Source organism: Vanellus vanellus (assembly GCF_965231255.1).
Source record: "Vanellus vanellus genome assembly, chromosome: 3".
Classification (NCBI taxonomy): domain Eukaryota; kingdom Metazoa; phylum Chordata; class Aves; order Charadriiformes; family Charadriidae; genus Vanellus; species Vanellus vanellus.
Genome location: NC_138907.1, coordinates 50,493,328 through 50,516,585, shown reverse-complemented (window position 1 = coordinate 50,516,585; position 23,258 = coordinate 50,493,328). Strand labels below are relative to the sequence as shown.

The 23,258-nt window shown below is 41.0% G+C and overlaps 1 protein-coding gene across 1 annotated transcript in view; it reads right to left on the bottom strand.

Annotated features, from left to right (window-relative positions):
* RPS6KA2 (ribosomal protein S6 kinase A2) overlaps positions 1-23,258 on the bottom strand; it is a gene marked incomplete at its 5' end in the record, with an annotated part of 312,268 nt that overhangs the window by 101,992 nt on the left and 187,018 nt on the right. The window contains one exon of the mRNA XM_082480397.1: positions 1,618-1,734. Coding sequence (XP_082336523.1) covers positions 1,618-1,734 — 117 coding nt within the window. The remainder of the gene's footprint in view (positions 1-1,617; positions 1,735-23,258) is intronic.

Below are 23,258 nucleotides of genomic sequence, written 5' to 3'. Positions count from 1 at the left end.
AACACCTCAAGTTATCAATACCTGAACTAGCAAAACTGCTTTAGCTGGAGCAGTGGGTATATCACCCAAATCCCAACCTAGAAAGCCAAACAAGCGTTGTGACTTTCAAGAGTGTTGAGAGCACTCCCTCTAACACCAAAGGCATCTTCTCTAATCCTGCAAGAAATTATTCAGTCCTCAGGTGAACAACTTGAAAACCAATGGGTTTTCCAATGGAAAAACCAATGGTCTCCCCAGAGACTTGTGGATTTAAACAATTCGCTCAAATATCAAGGTGATGAAAATTTAGGTGGTTGGGTACTGCATAAGAAACACAGAGCAGACTTCCCTCTCCTGTGTCTTTGATGTTCTGAGAAGTTTACTGACCTGGTTCACATAAGATATGGAAAGCGATTTGTAATCACACCCAGCTCCAACCAGGTAAGATGTCCACACTCACACTCTGATCCCCCAGTGAACTGGGCAGAGCATATCCCAGAAATCAGATCTCCTCTTGGGAACTGGTGGCAGAGACTAGACATTTTGCTTCTAAAATGTTTAATGCCAGAAGGCCAACTTGGACAGTTAATGATGAAATGCAACAGTACAAGACAGCCCTTGAACCAACCATATCTAAACTCTTTACTTAACTGGCCATTCTGCCTCTGTTACTTTTGCAAAAGAGATTTTCTTCTCTTGTTCTTCTCCTTCTTGTATTGAATTATACAGTAAATCTAATTTGAGTAGTTTGATTTTTCATATTTCTTTAGTATTTAAAACTCAAACATTGTTATTGTGCTCTCAAGCAATTTTCTAGATCAAAACTTGGTAGTGAATGCTAACTTTCCTGATTTCTCTCATCTCAGGAAACTTCTAACAGACTTGTTTATCCACATAATTCTGGAATAGTCAGGAAGCTGATAAATACTCCAAATACAGCTTCTTTCAGGGCTAAAGGCCCTGATTGACTGTCAGGATGTTCAGCTTTGTGCTGGATACGTCAGCAGATTTTAGGTGTGAGTCAAGTTAGCCAGAACGATCCACCATTGAAGGCTGGGAAATATTTTTTTAAAACCCCACAAAATAATATCCCTAAGGACTTCCATAGAATCTTAGAATAGTTTGGGTTGGAATTTGAATCCATGATACTCTCAGCAAAGCGTACAGGCCTCTCTCTGAGTGTGACCTAAAGAGCAGTCTGGAACTTTGCAATGTGCTTGGGATCCCTTTCTGTCCTCAGCAGGATTTGGCCAGCTAACATCTATAAGCCTTTGAATGCCCCTATTTACATCCTTCAACTCCTCAGCAGTAGTGCACTCACCTCCCTGGTGGGTACGTCAGGAAGAAGGAGGGGACATATCCCACTTTTTTTTTTTAGTGATGCTTTACTAATGCACACTTGTGCTCATTAGTCCAGGTCCAGAGCCATAAGCACTGTTTTCTAAACTGTTTTTTATACAGGAATCCAGCTAAAAGGCAAAAGTGTTATTAAAATGAAGATAGAAGGGATTTGGGTTTGCTTACTTGCCTTTACAATATAATTTATATATGACCAATGTTACCAGTGTAAATGAACTGAAAGAAAGGACATGACATTTTCAGTGTTGCTCTAGGTGATTAGATGGCATTAAAAATTACCTTTCCATATGAACCTTGTCCCAATACTTTCAGCAGCTCAAACTGAGAAGGATCTGCTTTTTCAAAACCTTCCTTCACATGATGACTGATGTCTATTTCCTTCACGATACCGTCTTCCTGCAAAGGAAACAACAAAAAACAAAATCCCCAAATCAGAGCTGTTATCCTAAGGAAACATATTGTTTATTAAAATCTCATCTTCTGTGATGTTACAATCATGTACGAAATTTTGAAAACAGAAACAAATGCTTGTCCAAATATTCCACGTGCCTGTTACTGGCTGGGGAGGGTAACGTCAGGACACTCAGGCCTGCTGCTTCTGTTTATCGAGCCGCAAGATATGACTAGGTAAAGATAGATTATGCAAGCTGAAACACAGAGAGACACTTGCAGAGCTTGGTGTGCCCATCATAGACCCTGCTAGCAGAGTCGCATGGACTCAGATCTGTACTATAGATGCTTCAGCACACTTCCCTCCACATACTTTCTCATTCTCCCTCAAAGCATCATTTAAATCCATCTTAAAAAGCTCCCTTAGTCTTAAGCAGCAATTCTTCTTATGAGTAGGCAATAAAGAAAAGGCTTTGCTAAAAGTGGCTCTCCCTATTTACCTCGAAGAATGGAAAGTTGCTACCAGTAACCTTCTAAATAGAAAACGAATTAACGATTTTGATGAGAACACAGGGTTGGGGTGGAAAAAATAATGACACACACTTCTTTTCTTGCAGGAATTAGCTTTAAACAATTTGATTTTTCCAAGTTCTTTTGTTAAAATATTTCCATTGCACATTCTTCAAAGACACCAGTTGAACCAGGACTTTTATCTTGCAAGCTGTGAAGTATGGCATTTGGTTTAGTTGCTTGTTTTATGTTATTATGGCATGTTCCTCTGAAAAGAGAGCGACTGGATCATGTGAGACCCAGAGGGACTACGTAGAGTTTGCAGCAACCCAGAAAGTCATTGGGCTGAAAAGAAGCCTGGAAGAAAGGGTCTGCCCTTCAAGGACATAGTGGTGAGGGAAGATAATATTTACATGCCTTTTTATTTCTGTAGTGTTTTGTACACCTGAATTGGAGCTTTTTTTCTATCCAAACTACTTGTTTTAACTTCTCTGCAACTAAAATGTGGATTTTGAGCACAAAACCTTTTTCCTTCATCTCCCAGGACTAAGGGAATTTCTTACTTAGGAATAGGTTTGAATATTTGCACCCAACAGAAATAATTGGAATCTCATAAACATTATTTTTAAATGGCATTTTGCTGCAATTGTCCTTTTTCCTCAAGAAAACATCTTGATAAAACCTGGAAGTACAATATTTGTTTCCCATTCTTAAAAATTAACGGGAGGAAAAAAGAAGTAACATCCTAAAATAGAAACGCGTTCACAAAAACATTTGGCCAAACCACATTCATTTACTAAATGGGAATGAATTTGATTCCCTTCTCCTCCAGAAAAATTGCTATTGCTCTCTACCTGCTGTAATTCACCTGATGCATGGCTAGCATTACCCGGATTGCTCCCTGTGCTGTAGCTCCATCCCTCCTCTTCCCTACCCTGCCTCTTCACACTCATGTGCTTTGGAACAGGGACTATATCCTCTTCTGGGTTTGGAAAGCTCCCTCTACTTTGTGCATGCTGCCAGAATGATGGAAAATAATCATCATCTGACAGCAACTCGTTTTTCTGATCCTAATTCCTCTAGTTTAAGGTTTGCCCGAAAGGAAATGCTTGAAACCAATGACCAGTTTTCACAGAGAGATTTAAGGGTTTTCTAAGTACATAACTGCCAGGATCTCTCCTCTTGTTTTTCTGGCTTTAGTTACTGTGGGAGACAGAGTATCTTTCTGATATTAAAAATATTCATTTTTTCAATTTTTTCCAGGTGATAGAAACAACAGTAAACTGATATAAATTTGAATACACTGCATTAGCTGTTTCCTAATGAAAACAGGAATAACCTACGTGCTGTTATCAAAGGCTCCACCAAGTTCAGAAGCGATGAGCTTTCATAGTCGGAGACATGCATGTTTATGTAAACTGCCTGCAGCCGAGAGACTTGCACACTGGTGAGAACATTATTGCCAGCTTACCCCGCTCTGCCACACTACAGCTTAGGTAGAGTATCTGGACTGCAGGGCTCACCACCCTCCTTGTTCAGCGGTTACTCACTAAGGCAAAAAACGAATCCCGTGGAGTCAGGCTCCGGCCCTGACTCACCCCTTACTCTCTACACCAGACCTCCTGCGCTCAGCAGTTTGCTCTCCACTGAGCACAGGTAGAGTTTGGGAGGAGTGGCTTCTGCAGGCCAGTCTTCTGGGTGTGGATGCCCTCCGGCAACGATCTTACCGTGAAAACACTGCACGATGTTTTCTCAACTCAGTGCAGCTCAAGGGCACCCAGTCACCGTTTCACGGTTTTGCCCACCTCTGTTTTGCACAGAAGCACAGCACAGCAAGGACCATCCACTAGGACCAGGGGAAGCAGGAGGTGGATCCAAATTTTGCAATGTATTTGGGAGACAAAGCTCTGCAAAAAAGAAACTAACCCCGATTTACGTACAGCAGATATATTCCTCAGATTTACTTCTCCTTTGAGCTTACACTTCAATCTCATAAACTGTGGATGAGATCTACCACCTTAAGGGAACCACAAACCTCTCTTTAATTCAGTTAGATTGTATTTCAGCCTGAACCATGAAATCATTTCAGCTACATTTGCAAGTTTAAATCATGAGTAAGTTTCAATTTATCCATTCATATTAGTCATCAAAGTCACAGGCCTACAACCTTAAGCATATTTCTCATTGTATTATTAAATTTAAAGTAACGTCTTTAGGTTTATGAAATGGGTTCAGTTACAGGAATATATTGAAAGTATTAAAGTGATGATAATTCAGCTTGCTGGAAGAACACTTAAAATATTCTAGCATTCCTAGAGAATAGCATAATTAATTCATATCTTGCAATAAAACCAATACTTTAATTACAAGCACCTTTAATTAAAAATCTCAGACAAAGATTATTTTAAAAAATGGGACTAAATACAAGGCCTAGCAGTGTTTATCAGAGAAGCACAGATTTTAAAGATGGAAAAAACCCTGTTAGATTAACCTGGTCTAGTGGGAGGTGTCCCTGCCTATGGCAGGGGGGTTGGTACTCAATGATCTTCAAGGTCCTTTCCAACCTAAACCATTCTACGACTCTATGATTCTATGATTAATGTGACTTCATAGAAACATAAAAAAGTTGGTTAGAAGTGGCTTCTGGGGGTCATCTAGTCCAACATTCCTGCCCAAAATATCATCGACACTTGATCAGGCCAGCTGGTTTTTGTCCACTCTGGTTCTCAGCATCTCAAACAATGAGGCTCGAGCCACTTCCTACGAAAGATTGTTCTCTTTCGACTTGCCTAGCTCAGAAATGCCCACAGTCATGTCAAGCTGCCTGCTCCATGGGTCCTCAGGAGGAAGCAGGATATTTTTCCAGGAAGGTAGGATTTCCTGTGGATTTCCCGTGGTTTCCTCACTAGAAAAGGGGCAGCAGAACAGCACTGAAGGAAAGCATGCCAGATAGCTCTTTTTTTCACCGATGGTCATTGCAGTGGCTTTACTTGTGAGCAGTCCAAGAGGTAGATAGTATTTGAGCTGGTATGACAAATTTACTTCCCACTGGAGCAAAAAGCCAAACTGTCAGTACTTGAGACTGAAGATGGACATGACCCCTTAAAGAAAATACACACTGATGTGTTTGCACACACGCACCCATTTCCCCTGCATGTATTTCTGTATTCTTATTACTTTTTTGCATGAATTCTGGAATGACATCTGTTTGCTTTACCTTACTAGAAACAACAAAAAAAAAACCTCAACAGTTTTATAATTCCCTTTTAATATTCTCACTTGGGATTTTCCCCTATCCTTTATGTCTTTTGAAGTCTCCCTGTATTAAACGTGGCATAATTTTTTTCAGGTACTGACAATCAGAGTGAAACCCAAACGATCAGAGCACAAGTATTGTTCGCAGATCTCCCAACTATTTTTGCTCTGAGGTGCATCTTAGGGACTTCCCTAACATGAATTTTTTTTTTCCTGGTGCAGCAAGTGCAGCATATCTGCATTAGGAATTTGCATAACAGCAATAAACCTGAGGCAAGAGATTCACAATAGAGACAAAGCCTGCACACTGAAGCAGCTGTTTTGATGGAGAGGATTTCACTCTGGAAAAAACCACGAGCCAACTTGCAAAACGGTTTTGATCAGTGAAGTTGGTGGAGTCTAAAATGAAAGTTCCACAGTTTGGTCTTGCAACAGCTGTGCACAGCAGCCCAGGCTCTTGCTCCCTGCTGACTTGTCCCGACACTGCATTAGCAGGAATGCTTGACTTGATGAAGCTTAATCTTTTGTAAACTTCTCTAAATATTTATGTTTGCACAAAAAGCATCATCCTGTGACAAAAGTGAGATGGATGTTCTTGGCAGCTTGGAGAAAGCACATGGTTGAGCAGCATGGACTGGGGGAGAGAGGGCAATGAACTGGAATACACGTTGAAAGAAGAATGGAGAGTGCTTCTCTGTGCTAATACAAGAAAGACCTGATATTCAGGACCTGATTCTATGTTGCGTTATTCACTTAAAGGCTTTCCCTCGAGCCCCTCAAGTTGGCAGAAGTTTTGGACACACCAGTAACCCAGTATTTGAATGGAAAGGCCATTTTGGTCTCCTTTCCTTTGGGACATAGAAGAACAGAGCCTCTGTTCTTGCGCTGTGACTGTGGATAGCACAGACACATCTGTTTTGGTGCTTCCCAGAGGCAGCTGCTCCCTGTAGCACTGATCTCAGCTCACTTCCAAGATTTCCTCAAGCAGATCTTGGAGAAAGAGATGCACTAGTGCTCAGTGGCTGCCGGAGAGCAACCACAGAAAACTCTTCCAACTGCAACAATACTTCCCAACTCACTGTCGTGTGTCTGAGTAGGATCAGGAAGCGTGGGGGTATAGACCTAGGAAAAGGGTACAAAAAGTAGATGCAAAAGGGCAGGCTTTCCTGGAGAGTAGCTCTTTTCAGCTGGACAGCCTCTCATCTTGCCTGATCCACAGTCATTCAGCAAACATTATGGACGGAATACTTCCTAGAAAACCGAGAAGTTTAATCCCTTGGGAGCCTTGTCTAGCTCCTCCCCAACAGGTTTCTAAAGGAGCTAAGGTCATCCTCAAATCCAGAGACCACTTTAATTACGCCCAATATATTTCAACCACATGCAAAACCTTTACTCACCAAGACTTTCTGAAATGGTCTGAAACATCTGCAGAGGGTGTCACTCCAGAATCAGTTACTTTTAGCAATGGGCAATTTTATACAACCATATGACATGGGAAAAAGTTATGGTACCAATGTAAGATGATTATTGTTTTGCAAAATCAGTAGGACAGGATTCTTATTTTTATTCCCTGTCTGTCCATCTCCCCACTGGCACAGGATCAAGACTGCCATGCAGATATGGAAGGGTAAGCTTCACTTTCCAATTAAAATATGTGCAGTTTTAATGTGCAAGTCTTCAGATATGCTGGGCTCTCATGCTTTAGGGATTGAGGTCAATGAAGAAATAAATGAAAATGTGGCAAGAGGAAATAAGAAATAATTGCAACTCTAAAGAGAATTTATGGTTGTTTGGGAGAATTGTTATTTGTCTATAGCATATGCTCAGGATACAGACTTTATTTTGTTACCAGTCTTTCCATTTGGCAGGTTACCCCCTAATATAAACCCAAATCACAACCATTTAACTTTCAAGTATCACAGGCAACACAACATTCCAAAATAGTAAGTTTCAGTAGGAAAGCTTGTTTAAAACTCTGATATGGGAATAGTTAGGACAGGATGTGTCTGATAAAGATGAGGCCAGATTTCCACCTCTGTTTCACAGGTTCTAATCTCATTCAACTCATAGGAGAGTAATTTTTGTGAAGACATAATAGGCTATTCAAATGCTGCCTAGTGCAGGAAATGAATTGCTGGCCTGTGTTCAGTTCTTGGAGGAAAAGTATCCACATTTTAAAAAAAAATGTATAGAAGCATTTTCATTAGCCTCATCCCAAGCCAGTCTCCAGCAGCTGGAGTAAAATTTGAAAAAGAAATCTTCCATTTTAGATGGTTTGTAATCCAAGTTCTGGCTTCTGTCGTGGTCTGGATAGATGTAAACAGAACAATAATACCATAAATGGGTCTGGTTGTTTTGTCCTCTACTGTAAAATTAACATTTGCTTTAGCAACAATGGATTTGACTTACTGAGCCCTGAGAGAAGTGTGTGGAACTCACAGTGAAGTCACTGGCTGTTGTGCCAGGTCTGTATTTGGCCTTCAAGCATAAGGTCACCTATCTTCTCAAAAGGTCATACAGAGTTAAATAATACACGATAATTTTCAGAGAGGTTGGGATTTCTTTCCCAGACCTTTCACAAATGTGAATAGAAAGTATTATCTTGCATATGGAATTCCACCAAGCAGATCAAAACCTAGCAGAAAACGAAAAGTTTAGAACAATTTCTGTGGAGTGCAACATCAGTCCCTGTTAAATCCAGCAGACCTTCTTCCAAAGAGAAAACCTGTTACACTTTCTTTAGCACCCCTCTCCAGCTTTAACTTTTTATCCTACATTTTTTTCTTCTCTCTAATGCATGTCTCTATGGTTGAAGTTCAGCTGAAATCAAACAAACTAAATGTGAAGACAGGAATCACAGAGAGCAAAAGCAGCAGATACAACCTACTGGATAAATTGGTGAAGTCCGTGAGATTGAAGTTTTAAGTATTTGGGAAACTTGGGTTCAATCTTCTGTGCTACAAGATTTCCTGTATCTTTGATGAATCACTTAGGGTTGGACTCAGCTAAGTAAATTTATAGTACAGGAGACAATGTTTTGAACTAGTTTTTTAGCCTTACTTTGCAGTCAACAGAGAGAGGCAAGCACTTCGTGACTAAAAGAGATCAAATGAAGTCACATCCTAGAAGTGCACATTTTTCTCTGCTGACTATGAAGAAAGCCTAAGATAACTTGCTGGTATGGGGGCTTCTGCAGTTGCATGAGATGAATTCGTGTTTGCAGGAAAACTTGGAAAAACATTTAAATAGAGTCGTATTGTGGCCAGATTTTTAATAGCATTACAAAAGAGATGTTTGCAGATACATGCCTTGGAAATTTTAACAGAACCCCTATTGAAATTAAATATTTTTCAAAAGATCTTAGATACTTGAAACATCCAGGCACTTAAAAAATACTCTAAGGTGTTGCGAGTAATCTAGCTATCAGGATTTTGCAGCTCTGGTAAATTAGGCATTATTTCTACTCCTTCCCCAACCTGAAAAATAGGGATAGTTACTTTTTATTATCTTCTGGGAGTACTGTGAGAATTAACACAGAAAAAAATCGTAAAATTATCTCATACTGCGGTAATGGATAGACAAACCATCCGAAATGTAACCAATAATACATAATTCAGGTGGCCTACACCCAGATTCTCCTGTAGCTCAGATTGAGACATCTTGGTCTTGAAGATTGGTGCTCTTTATCTGATGACTATAGCATCTTTACAGGCTTGGTTCCTGACTAGGACAAATATATATAACACAATGACTGTGAAGATATGTGAGGAGAATCATCTTCCTATTCAAAGTGCAGATATACATGAAGTAAACACCAATTCTTGATCTGACTTCCAACTCTGGACTCAAATCATTAGCCAGTGTAATTCTAATTTTTGTGTTAATTGTGGTGCAAACTGCAAAGCTTTATGTGGAGTGGTGAGTAAAAAGAGCTCATAAAACCCCCCATTGAAGCAAGGGGTTAAAAAAAGCAGAACAAAAGCAGAACCATCTGGTCACAAAAAAATACAAACAGTTGGCTACCCTTACTCATACAGCAGCACTCTACAAATACTCAAATACATTTGTGAACTTTAACAGAAACAGCCTCAAAATGAGTCACACCATTAAAGGACAAAGAACTTGGATATATTGCTCTAAGCTACAATAAATGAGAGCAGGAACATTTTCACCAACATCTTACTTGGCATGGTTTACAGGCGTGCCTTTGGCCTTTACATCTCAGAAGAGTTATAAGGTCCACTACCGATCACTTCCGCTGGTGAACAGGCAAAAGAAGAACACTTGCTGCTCATTCACTGGGGAGCTAACTGCAGATAAATTTGGGTCCAGTGCCTAGAAGAAATTGTTGTTCCTCCTAGCAGCATAAGTATTCTTGTTTCCTTAGGATGACGCTATGTCACCACTAAACAGGGTTATGACGACTACACGCAATAGTAGGGGACAGTATAGATCACCACATTTTTTTAAAAAAATATTTACTTCATAGAGAAGGTTTTCATTATTCACCCTCCGCTACAGCTCGAGTCCTGCTCCCGGGTCAGTAACATACCCTGTGCACTCTGGTCTGAACTGCTTACAGACTCCCTGTGAGGGGCTTGGGTGGCTCCTGCCAGACCCCCCCAGGGGTGCCACCACCTCCCACCGCTGCAGCCCGCTCACCAGAGCTGCCTGGCAGCCGCTGCAGCGCGCCAGCCCTCACAGGGAAGGATGCCCAAATGACAGTCCTAATGTGACGGCAACCCATCGTCCATGCATGTCTGCGACAGGGTACAGATAGCTCCCATACGTCATGGTGTCCCGGCTCTCCATCCACAAAATGCACGTGAAGCCATCTTTCTTTCTCATGGGGTTACTGGAGTATAAGGGCACTGGAAAGACTATGAAATGCTCAGATACTACGATATTAGGCTCAGATAAGAAGTAAGGCAGATACAGAGGTCTAGCTGTTCAGGATACTATTCAAGAAATACACTTACTAAAAAAGGCTCCGGTTCCCTTATTGCTGTACTCAACTGCTTCACAGACTAGAAAAAAAAGTGCCTGGTGTTTTACTAGTACATTTGAGTGTGAAATAAAAACTCCAGCTGCACTAGGAAGATAAACTGCTTAAGCAAAACACATTTGCAACCATTTCCTCACCATTTCTCAACTGATCCAAATAAAACACTGCTCACCATTGCAGTGCAAACGGCATCACAGCACAGTAAGTAGAAAATACCATAACAAAGCCCTGGCGCATTTGCATGGTGATTTTAAAGAACTGAATCATTTTAATATGCATATTAAAGGAAAAATATCAGGTTTCATCTCAGAGTGTGAGGCAGAGTGGACAAATGGTTGTAGTAAGAGATAATCACATTACTGAAGTGTTGGATCAGTCAGCGGAGGAAAAACACCAGTCTGCTGTTTACAAATCACTTGTAGGGTTCGCTAATTATCACCTTCTCTCCGAGAGGAATACTAGCCTGCTAGCACATTTTGTGTCCGTCCTCCCATTAATTAAATTAAGCATCAGCTAAGGGTTCAACCAGCTTGTACTTCACAAACTGTAATACTGTTGGTATTATCTTAGGAAAAAACGTGTCGTAATGAGGTTCGTTATCTCAGTAGCATTTTACAGGCAGAGTATTAATAGGCAAACAGACTAATGTGAGGTCATTATGGAATCAAGGCAAATACAAATTAGTTTTAGTGCTACTGTTCACAGCTTGCAGTGTCAGTAAAGGCACTGAAGGAGAGAGGGTGATGGAGCTGAACCAGGCAGAGAGAAGATGGCAAAAGGAAAGCTCTGAAGAGAAAATATGACAAGATTTAGCAACAACATGGATAGAAGAATAATACGTGGAGAGCAGAGAGAAAAGGGGGTATCAAAAAGGACACCCGACTTACAGGACAAGGGCAACTCTAGTTTGTGCCTATGCCTACAGAGAAGTAAACTGAGAGAAGACTGGGAGAAAATTTGGACTTTGCGAACTATCATAACTGTAATATTAAACGACTTGAACTGCAACTCTTGTCCCTTTCATGCAGCAGCATAGTCCCATTTAAATACCCATCTACCCGGGCTGAGGAGAGAGAGTGCCGGTGTGCGTGTACGGTAAGCAGCTCTGGGAGGCTCAGAACTGCTCCCAAAAGAAAGGGCGAGAGCACAATGGGGACCAGGCTTTGCTGCACAGCTAGCTAAGGGCCCTGGGCATCCAGCCACTCAGCTGGGCCGCCAAAACAGAAACGAACGCTGTGCATCCAGGCTCTGCTTATTTATGTAGACTCTGGCTTTAATTCTTTAACTTATACAAAAAGCGCACAGATAAAATAAAAAAAAAAAATCACACAAAGTACCTGAGGATACCTCATCTCATGCGGGGCCCGTTTCATAGACAAATATTTGACAAGGGATACTAGAACTGCATATTTATCTCTTTGGCTGTGTAGTTTTATTACGCTCGTGGCTGAGACCCAGGTCGTTATTCACAAAAGTATGTATTTCAGTGCCTAAGGACCGTTACCACACACAAGTACCTGTTTAAACAGATTTTCAGCAGTCTACGGGAAATCTGGCCCAGGAAAAGGCCCATTACGTTTTGCGGTTTTGTGAACTTCTAAGAAGACTCTAGTTTAGTTCACATCCCTCAAAGATTCACACGGTGGATCTCCAAGGAACAAACTGCTAACCAATTATCACACATCCTCTTTTCTGTGATGGCAAAAATTGTTTACAATTACAATGTTATACAGTACTAAACAGAAGCATATATTTTGTATATACACTGCACTGAAAAGATGTGTATTTTAGGAATAAGAATAAACAAAACGCAGAAAATCCATCTGGATGCAAAGAAACACCTTTACAATGTTGTTTGGAAGACTCCCTCATTTCAAAGAGGTCAAACCGCTGCACCAGTCTTGCCTTTTTGCAGAGATTTCCAACATATAATGTGTTTTTGTATAACAAAAGTGTGTGTATGGTAAGTTTGATGGTTCTCAGCTGACTGGGATCTTGATGAGCTTATCATTACAGCTTCACAGCTGTAAAAATCAAAAGCTTTGCATATAACATTGTAGTGCCAAGTTCCTAAATAGCACCAGACAAATTTTTAAAATTTTAATTATTTATAAAACAGCTATATATGTAAGTGTGGAAAAGAGCCATTGAATGAATATGCTCAAATACAGAAATGGACCAGCAACAGTTCAGCCAAAGCTGATCCACAGTCTACTGAAGTCTGGAAGGATTTCCAGAGTAGGCTCTGTCTGAGGTAGCTGTCTAAACTTCTGTACAGATGACAGAGAAATGGGCGCTTTTAGGCTCTGATCCGTATCAGACAGAAGCAGGCCTCTAAAACAGGACTTAGTAAATGTGCCCCTTTCTTTCTGCTGACTGTAAAGGAAGGCAACGCTGGTCCGTTCAGCTGCAGATTAATTCTCCCATTCCACATCCCTCAATGACTTCTTTAGCATTGGATGGAGCATATGTTCTTTTTGAAATTTGCATGCTGCATTATACTGGATATTTCCAGGCCTGCCTTTGATCAACCCACCTTTTTCACTGTGGATTTTCTACAGTCTCCCAACAGACAATGTGAGATACTGCCATCGTTTCATCTTTCTGCCCTGATGTATACTTGTACCAACTATCGAAACATCCTTCTGCAGGGACATTCTTACCCTGCCTGGGTACTGCCATGATCTGCCACCAGGAATCAGAGAAATCAAGGCCATTCTTGGACATGAAACTGGAAGCAAAACCATAACGCTATGTCAGACATCATGCCAAACTTTCACACTGGGTGAAGCTGCAACAAATATGAGAAAACACCAGTTTCTTCAGTCTCTTAATGCAAAATGCATTTTACTCTTTAGCGAAATACGTGCAGTATTTGGCCCATTAGATCCCCTGACATCAGTTAGAAGACCGCCAAGACAACTTAAAACTAAGCACAATCACAGTGCTCACCACCACGTGTCTGCAGATTGCGAGATGTGGCTTTCAGCTGTCCTGCAGCATTTTTACTCTGTCACAGCCACACAAAGGGACGTTTACATCAAGTGCTCTTGGTTCTCATCTTCAGCTACTTTATTCACAAAAGCCCTATTGAAAGCAAAGGTACATGATGACGAAGGAAAGCAGCAGAAAGGAGCTCTTTTTGTTTAATCCATTTCTGTGCAGAAGCCTCCAGGGTTTTAAAGTACTGAGGATACCAGTTTTAGAGAAAATTCACTGCTCTAGCCTCCATTCTACAAGTATTTTTTTTAACATAAATGCAAACATGCAGAAGGTCAACCTGAGATTACCAAGTTCCTGCCAGGAATTTTTCATTGACCTGTGCCTATTTCAACGTTTTCCTGTTCTGGCTGAAAACTGTTACACGAATTCACGTGGCATCTTAACAGGTAGAGGGCTTTTTAAAAAACAAAAGATGATCCAAATGGCTTTACTGAAAATTATGACTGGCCTAAACTCATACACATTTTCCTGACAACATATGGCACATCTTCAGGGTGAAATCATGACACAGAGAAATTTACTGTGAAACTCAATGGTTCTGTGTTGTAAGCAGCAAACCCAGAGCCCTGATCTGTTCAGGCCTGCCAGCCTTGGTAGATATGTGGGACAGTCTCCTTCTGGCCCACTAAGACATTCCAATCTGAAAGGATAAGTGGACCCTGCAGTACCCTTTGCGGCACACTGTAAACGGACAAGGTGGAGAGAGAAGACCAATCCGTATCTACTGTCCCACCGAACAGACACACTTGCTTGTAAGTGATTACAGAACTACACTTACAAAAAGACCAGAGCACAGACGAAGACCTTTACTATCTTTGAGCCATCAACAGAAAAGTGCATAGCGCAACTTCATGACCTCTCCCATAAGTGTGTCCCCAATGAGCTGGAGGAGTTAAAGGCTACTGTACAGTAAACTGTGCAAGATTGTTCCTATGCTCAGAGCAGCCACAAAGCTGTTTGGGACACCTAGAAGAGGCTAACCTTCTAAACCTTCTATTCAGAGAAAACTGAATGGGCACTGACTAAAGGATTTCTTCCTATTCTACTTTTAACACTCATTTCAAACACAGCTTCAGTTAGTAACCTGAACAAAGGAACAGCAACATACAATACCACATACATAATCCATTTTTTTAATATCAAGCTAATAAAAGAAAAATGCTTTTTGATGCTCTTTATGGTGGATGCTATCACACTGATGGTCAAAATCACCAGCTGGCTCCACTGGGCTGTGATGCCAGTGAGATCCTTAATACAGCTGGAAGACAAAATTCTGAAGAAGAAACGGATGCAACAATATAATCACCGAGCTTTTTTTTTTTTGCCACATAAAAAATTGGAAACCAACTTGAACCCAGTAATCCTGTGCAAAACACAGGACACCAAGCAACAGCTACTCCTGTTCCTTTACAGATAAGGCATTTATTGTGCTCCTCAGTGAATCCTAGACAATTATGTCTGCAGTTGATTACAGCCTTTATACTGTGTCTTATTTTATAGCCCCAGCCAACTAACCATATCTGCATCACTCGTTACTATATTAATGTTTTATATATAATAGCATAAAGACAACTGAATGGTAAGTGAAGTAATTCAATCAATCAGTAACAACGGGAAGCTAAAATTAATACTAGGGACATAGGAAAACTAGAAAATACAATCAGAAGATGACAAGCGAAAGCCAAAGAGGAAAGCTGAAACCACACAAAAGTTTTACTTCAAAGTGTTTAATCAAACACACAAGTCCAGTGCTCATTTGTTTTCCCCATTTGTCCTGTCATAAACAATGAGCAATGCCACAGTTTTTCCAAGAAGCCATGGGAAGTAAAGTTTCTGTAATTTAAGTCAATACTTTAAGGAAAAAAAGTCTGTAATGTAAAATACAGTGAAAAGCTGATCACAAATTTGCCACAAATTTTGCATTGTTTGTATTCTTAAAGTTATTTACGCTTAAAACTGTTCTTCTTCATTGCTGACTACGCAGCGGAGTCCCACTGTGCCAAAGCAGACTTCCAGTTTGCTTTGTTAAAGCTCAATTTTCTCAAACACATTATTTTTGGACTGTGTTTTTTCTGATTGGTTTTCAATGTTCGAAATGTTTCTTTACCCACAAAGGCTGAGTAAATTGACATCTGCTATTCTTGGACTTTATCCAGACCTTATAACTGAAACTTTTTGTACAGGGCAGTATCAAAATCTTCAGTCCTCATAAAACTCCTTATGCTTGTGAAGATACACATGGATGTCATCAGTGAGTTTGCATTAAGCTATGCTACTGGATCCATTTGAAAAGTAAAGTAACGTAAGAATTACAGACCTGCACAGGTGCAATATCTAAAATTCCAGTTATACCTAGAAGTGAAGCTGGGTGACATAAAACAATGCTGCGTAAATGGTCTTCAATTGGAAGAGTAAAGAGAAGTAAAAATTCACATCACCTTCTCATTTCTGTAACTACTTTTATGCCAACAAGCTGTAACTGTATGTTTTAAGGACACTGAAGGTTGACAAGGTGCATTTATAATGAAGATTCCTGGAACTGCAGAGAGCAGAAGAGCAATCTACGCCATTTTACTCACAGTTAAGGGTACTGAAAATAGAGCCAGCCTTTTGTACACAGGCTGCAAGTTGACCCAGGGTGACGCATATCACATGTGGTAAGTATTATAGGAAACGCACAACATTATTTCCAATTATTAACAAGAAAAAATACATTATATATGTATACATGTATATACTGTTTTGTTTTGTTTTTTTTTTTTCTGGAGCAAAATCAGAAGAAAATTATTTGTATTTTTTATAAAAGTTCATCTAAAGACCTAAGGAGTCCATCACGTACTAAACAGCCAAGGTAGCTCCTGAACACTTCTCCCTCAGTAATGACCAATGAAAGGCACATAATCCCTTGCAGTATTTTCTTCAACAACAAACAAGGAAACCAGGTTCCCCCCTGCCCTACCTGTACATGCCCTGTCTTCCTTCCAGTCATCCCACCCCAAAAATTGCGGTTGAAAGTTCAGTCTGGGAGAGTGCTGTGAGGAGCAGCAGGTGCGGGCTGGGTGGGAGCCGGGGTGGGATGCAGCTGCAGGTCCCCGGGAACCACGCCGGCATCAGGAAGGGTGCGATGGAGAGCTGTGAGGAGCAGCCACCCCTCTGCCCACCAGCAGCTCCCCGGCCCCAGAGAGGCATCGCCTCAAATAGGTCTCCAGCTACTCTGTGCTCGGGAAGTTGTAACCAGTCTCTTAAATCCCAACTCAAAACTGAGCCGCAGGTGAGTGAGGTCGCAGCTCACGTAACCTATACCACCCCAGAGAAGCGGCATTAATGAAAGGAGCCAGGATGTGTTGTAATTGCTGTCAGCTCTGGGAGGGACATAAAGCAAAACACGGGGCACGTTCCAGCAATGCGGCATCGAAGCGATGACGGAAGGGTTCGGGTAGTGAAGAGCCACGCTAAATGAAGCTGACATAATCTCCCACCCCACTGCAGCCGCTCAACAACTATTCAACACTGCAGGGTAATCCCTTGGCTATTGTAAATGCCACAGAAATCCTGAGCAAAGGCAACAAAGAGGTTTGTAACCTGTGTGAACACTGCAGACAGGTAAGAGGAGAGTTCTCACACTTGGTCTTGCAACCACCTCCCAGCTCACTCTGGGACACTGGGGAAACCAGTGACACTGCTGGTCTAAACTGAGGCAGTTCCCCACCTTCTAATCCTTGCAGGGAAACTACAAGTGCTAAACCAAGCCTGTTATAATGTCTACCTACACTACTCAGCCGACTACTCAAGACTGGAGACATGTACACCAAATCTAAATTATATTATGGATAAAGTCAGGAGCAATAAACCTAATCACATCATGAAAGAGTCAGGTTAGACATCAGGAAAATCCGTCCCTGGCAAGGGCAGAGAAACACCAGAGCAGATACAACTTAACTTTTAACCAGCTCGTATCCTACCTCCCTTCAACTGCCTCTTTTTTGTCTTATTCTGTCTGATATTGCACTCTTTTTTTGTGTACGTACGGCTGCAAATACAATAAATACTATTAACAAATAGTGGCTATTACAAGGTTGATAGCAGGTATTGAGGATCCACCTTACAGATATAGGGCCCAGATCTAAAAAAAAAACCCCTCACTTTATTCATAGACATAGTTCTTATTTATGCTTTTAACGCCATTACTAACAATGTAAGTAGATGCTTGAGAAAAAACTGCTCTTATAATAGTTTTGCAGGATCAGGCCCTAAAAAAAGGAGGATACAGATGGTGAACACAAGACGCACATTGAGTGAAAACAACTCTCACTTTCCACGGTGGCGGAATGCCAGTTAGTGAGAGCCTGCTGATGATGGTACGAGAAGAGGAGGAACTGTCATGCATATGTGCCAAATTTACTCATTTAAAAAGTGAATTGGGCATCACCGTCTGTTGCAGCTAATCAACAAAATAAGATAAGTGGGGCAACAAATTATGCCCCTTTTAATCAACTAGCACTGTCATATCCTTTGTAAACAGGGAGTGTTTCTAAATTTGGTTTTGGTAAGTTTGAAGCAGTAAAAGAAGATGGAAACATCCTGTTAACAAATTACTGCCTCAATTCAAAGACCACCAAAGGGATTTCTACAGGCTTTAGGTAAGGATCAAAATACATAAATAGCATCAGTCCATGAAGGAAAGTCAAGGATGAAGAGCAGATTCTACACTTGTTTTTTTAAAAGTTGTTTGAGAAAAGAATAAATTATTAGATCCCGATTGTGGAAAAGCATACAAATTACTTTTTCCAACTACACTATATTGACGATAGCATAAAGTGTGAAGAATTAGGCCTTCCTTTACTTGCTGCTTGGCTGCATCAGTCTAGACAACAGCTAGATAATGTAGCATTATTTCACATCTTGTTGTAAATAGCAATAAAAGGAAATAAAAGGAAACCAGAATTCCACCAGCTTGCTTCCCTTCAGAATGCAAGTTGTCTCTGAAAAAGATAAATGCCATCAACTCTTTTTGTTTTCAGAAGGTGGAACCTGGACCACATACTCCTGATGTGAATGTCTGCAGGGGAGGATTTTCCAGTGATCCTGATACACCACCCCAGCCAGAAGAGCTCCAGCACTGTACCCATTTATATTTTAGCACTCCTCAGTGTGAAAGACCTCAGTTCCAGAATATGATGCTACACAAAGAGCAACCATAAACAAACTGGATTAAAAAATAATCCTTGGCAGTGGCCTAGGCATTTAAAGAAACTTTTCCTAAAGTGATACAGGTCTGAACATGTGATCAATTAAACCAAATAAGCCCAGATATATAGAAAACAGCTAGGAAAATTTAGGTCTTCATCCAGATTTGAAAGCTCCTTGCACAGAATGACAGCAGATGCTGCAGTCTTTCCAAAAATCTTTCCATAATACAGAGCCTTATCAAATCTAGTAATTCAAAACTAACTCAACTGAAAGCTAAATGAGAAGCTGCATGGTTCACCTGGTTTACTAAAGACTCAGAACAGTTAAAATGATTTGCCAGACAAAACTACGTGACTACACAGAAGGTGAATACACCACCTTTGCTTATAAATGCACAGGGTAACTGCTGGAGGAACAGGCCAGTGTTGCATTAGCACCACAACGTCCCTTCATTTTCGCTTTCCCTCTCTGTGACAGGGAAATTATATTCTCCTCAGAGTTTCCGCTGCCATTGAAAAACATTACAACAATCCAAAGACAAGTTTTACTCCACTGACCACTAATGCCAAAGGCCCCCAAACCACTTACTCTGAAAGAAGATGAGTTTAGCAATTTCTAGCTGCATCTATAAAGCAATGAAAAATTGATGGTTTCCTTTTGACTGCCATAGAAAGGGCTGCTTTGTATGTTTGGTTTTTTTTTTTTTTTTTTTCCTCGGGGAATCCATTGCTATAATTTTCCATTGGAGAGTTTCTGTATTGCTGCATTGCTAAAGTGACTGCAATGCTGACCTAATTTCGGTCATCAAAAACCTAGGATTAGTCACATGTCTAAAAACAAACAAAAAAATTAATCGTTACACACATTTACTTCCTTGATTAACTGTAAGTATTTCTAGCAAATACTCAAAAATGTTAAAACATGCAGGCTGCTATTCTGCATTTTTTCATCTAGAAAAGAGTAATCTACATTTCATTTTTCTGTACTGTTATTATCAACAGCATATGCACTGTGGACATCATCCATTGCAGGATGTCAAAGTAAGAACAGAAACATTAATCTAGTCTCAGAAACCCCTGCAAATTCAGTATTAACCTTGGACGCTGCGAGGTTAAGCTGCTTGTCTATGGTCACGCAGTGAATTTGACAGGACCGGGAAAGAAGTCCAAATTTCCTGATTCCCCAGCCCTACCACGACACTACACGGATGCAATTGCTAAGTTTTAATTTAATAGTCTGTACAATTCGCATTTCCAAATTTCCAGAGTTTATAGCAGCAGGTATTCATGTTTTACTTCAGGTTCAAAAGTATGAAGCACACAGAAAGCTGGTTTTAGTTTAACGGAAATGAAATGGCCCATCTCAAAACACCAAGCTGTTTAGAGCATCCTAATGCTTACAGAGCCGTATGGAAATGTTAGGTACGCAGCTCTTGGGTTTGGTTACTCCTGTTATCGGAGCTGGCAATCCAGTGCTCAGGCCAGCCCGCCCAGGGTTGCCTGGGATGCTTCCATACAGCTCCTCTTTATGTAAGGCAGGCGCCACCTTGACCCTGCCCTTGCAGGCACACCTCCCTGGAAATGCCACAATGAGAGGTCAGTCTCATTAGATTTTTTTAGATCTTCGCTAGGAGGGATAAGTACCCAAGGTGTGCTGGTGAGGGGTTACCTACCCTGCACTCAAAGGACAACGTGGTTTCCAAAAGATGAAATAGCAGCCCGTTAGAGGAACTGTTAGAGGATTCAGCTGCCTGTTCCCCAGTCACGTTTCTGCTGATACAAGTGTGTGCCCAACACATCTATTTGGAGTAACCCCAAATTCTCTTTTTTTCAGAGGTCCCAAGAGCACCCAAATGGGGAGGGCCAAGACCAGTTGCAGGTACGCAGCCTCTGGGTGCAGGTCACAGAAGCAGCATGGAAAAGCACACACACTTCAGACCACCACGCAAGACAATCCTTTTTGTGTCCAGAAACTACCACCAGTACTCACCCAAAAAGAGTCTGCCATTCCAGAAAGTTTTGCGCATGCAAAATACAATTTCAAAACTGATTTTTAGTTTCATTGTCTTCATTGCGCCTTCATCTCTCTTGCTAACTGGCTGTCTCTTCCCCACCTTTTTAATAAAACTTTTTCTCCAAATTGCATGCTTTATTGGCCTTTCAGATCTTACTGGTCCTAGCCATTCTGTGGTTCAGCAACATCTGCTCAGATAATTAGAAGAGAAGAGATTAACAAGTCAGAGAACAGTCATTACCTGCAGACATTCTGAAAATAGCCATCTCCACAAATCCAACAGACAGAGCCATCAATTACAGTAATCCTAGAGGTAGACAGTATTTGCATAGAAAGAGTATTTTAATCTTACAAGTGAACCCACATGGAAATAGGTTCCTCTATTTCCAAAAAGGTCAATTCCAGTATTTCAGGAAAAAAACAACAGTGAAATTGGTGCTTACAATGTCACTAAATATTGGTTATATCATGCTTTTAGTGATTAACTGATTCTAGAATAAGGGACTACTTAGCACGAGGGAAAGAAAACCAAAAGCATTTAGCCAGTAACAGCTTCAGCTCTCACTGACAATCACCTCTTCATGAACTTCTGGGACTACCTGCATGAACAATGGCATACATGTGTTTGATATCAAAGCCAGAGGCATGCAGGTATCTCAGTTACTTGGATAACGCTACAATAAAGACATGCTTTCGTGAAGAACTTCAGCTCAATTGAAATGTGAGAACACTTTTTAACCTCTAATAAACTTCATCTTGTTTCATTTTTAATTTGAAGAATCTGCTTATTGGGAAGAACATTGCATTCAACTAAGAATCTGTTGGAAATTTTATTTAACTATCTTTGTTTTTCTTACAAATTTGACTTTATATATATATATAAAGTAGAATTTTTTTTTTTGAGCATGTTTTGAGAACAGTTTTTGAGCTGGGGTTTTATAATAGATCTTTAAAAGATACTGTAAAAACTAATTTGCTCTCATTTTTTTACAATTCTATTTTCATCTAAGTGTGAAGGTAGGTTTAAAAACATTAAGACTTTGCTTTTCAGAACATCCTAAGACAAAAATTGAAAAATTATACAAAAAAGCTTGATACAGTTTTCAAGCAAAAATTCTGGGGAAGCGTTTATAAAATTTAAACAACTTTTGAAATGAGCAGGTCTGGGAAATTCTTGATGTTTGTAGGAGATAAATTCTTGTCACAAGCACTCAGTGAGCCAACTAGGAAAGATGCCTTCCTAGACTTACTATTTGTAAATAGAGAAGGACTCATGGGGGATGTAATGGTAGGTAGCTGTCTTGGATGTACTTTTTCGGGATCTTAGTAAGGCTTTTCATACTATCCCTCACAGCACACTTCTGGACAAGTTGTCCAACTTGGGTGGGTTCACGATGTGCTGGCTGAAAAACTGGCTGAATGGCAGGACTCAAAGGGTTGTAGTGAATGGGGCTGCATCTGGCTGGCAACCAGTCACCAGCAGGGTTCCTCAATCTGTTCTGTTAAATATATTTATCAACAATCTCAATACAGGAGTTGAATGCACCATTAGCAAGTTTGCACATGATACCAAACTGGGAGGGGCTGTTGACTCTCTTGAAGGACAAGAGGCCTTGCAGAATGATCTAGATAGACTGGAGCATTAAGCAATGATTAATGGGATGAAATTTAACAAGTTGAAATGCTGGATTCTGCACCTAGCATGGAGTAACACCAGCCACAAGTATAATTTGGGAGAGGAGAGGCTGGAGAGCAGCCCCGCAGAAAGGGATATGGGGATGCTGGTTGACAGCAGGCTCAATATGACTCAGCAGTGTGTCCTGGCAGCTAAGAGAGCAAACCACATCCTGCGTGCATCACAGTATAACCAGCTGGGTCAAAAGAGGTGATTATCCCACTGTATTCAGCACTGGTGCAGCCTCACCTTGAGTACTGTGCGCAGTTCTGGGCCTCACCAATTAAGAAGGATGTGAAAGCCCTTGAATAGGTCCTGAAGGTGTCCAAAGGAGGGCAACAAAGCTGGTGAAAGAGATGGAAGGAATGTCCTCTGAGCAGCGGCTAAAAACTTTGGGCTTGTCTAGTTTGGAGAGCTGGGCAGAGAAGAACCTAATGAGGTTCAACCAAAGCAAGTGCAAGGTCCTGCACCTGGAGAGGAAGAATGCAAAGCACCAGTATAGGTTAGGGGCGGACCTGCTGGGAAGTAGTTCTGAGGAGAAGGATCTGGGGGTCCTAGCAGACAGTAAATTATCCATGACCCAGCAATGTGCCCTTGTTGCCAAAAAGGCCAATGGAATCCTGGGCTGCATAGGGAAGAGTGTGGCCAGTAGGTCGAGGGAGGTCATTCTCCCCCTCTACTCTGTACTGGTGAGGCCACAACTAGAATAGTGTCCGGTTTTGGGCTCCCCAGTTCAAGAGAGACGGGGAACTACTGGAGCGAGTCCAGTGTAGGGCAACTAAGATGATTAAGGGATTGGAGCATCTCCCTTATGAGGAAAGGCTGAGAGAGCTGGGACTCTTTAGCCTGGAGAAGAGAAGGCTGAGGGGAAACCTTATT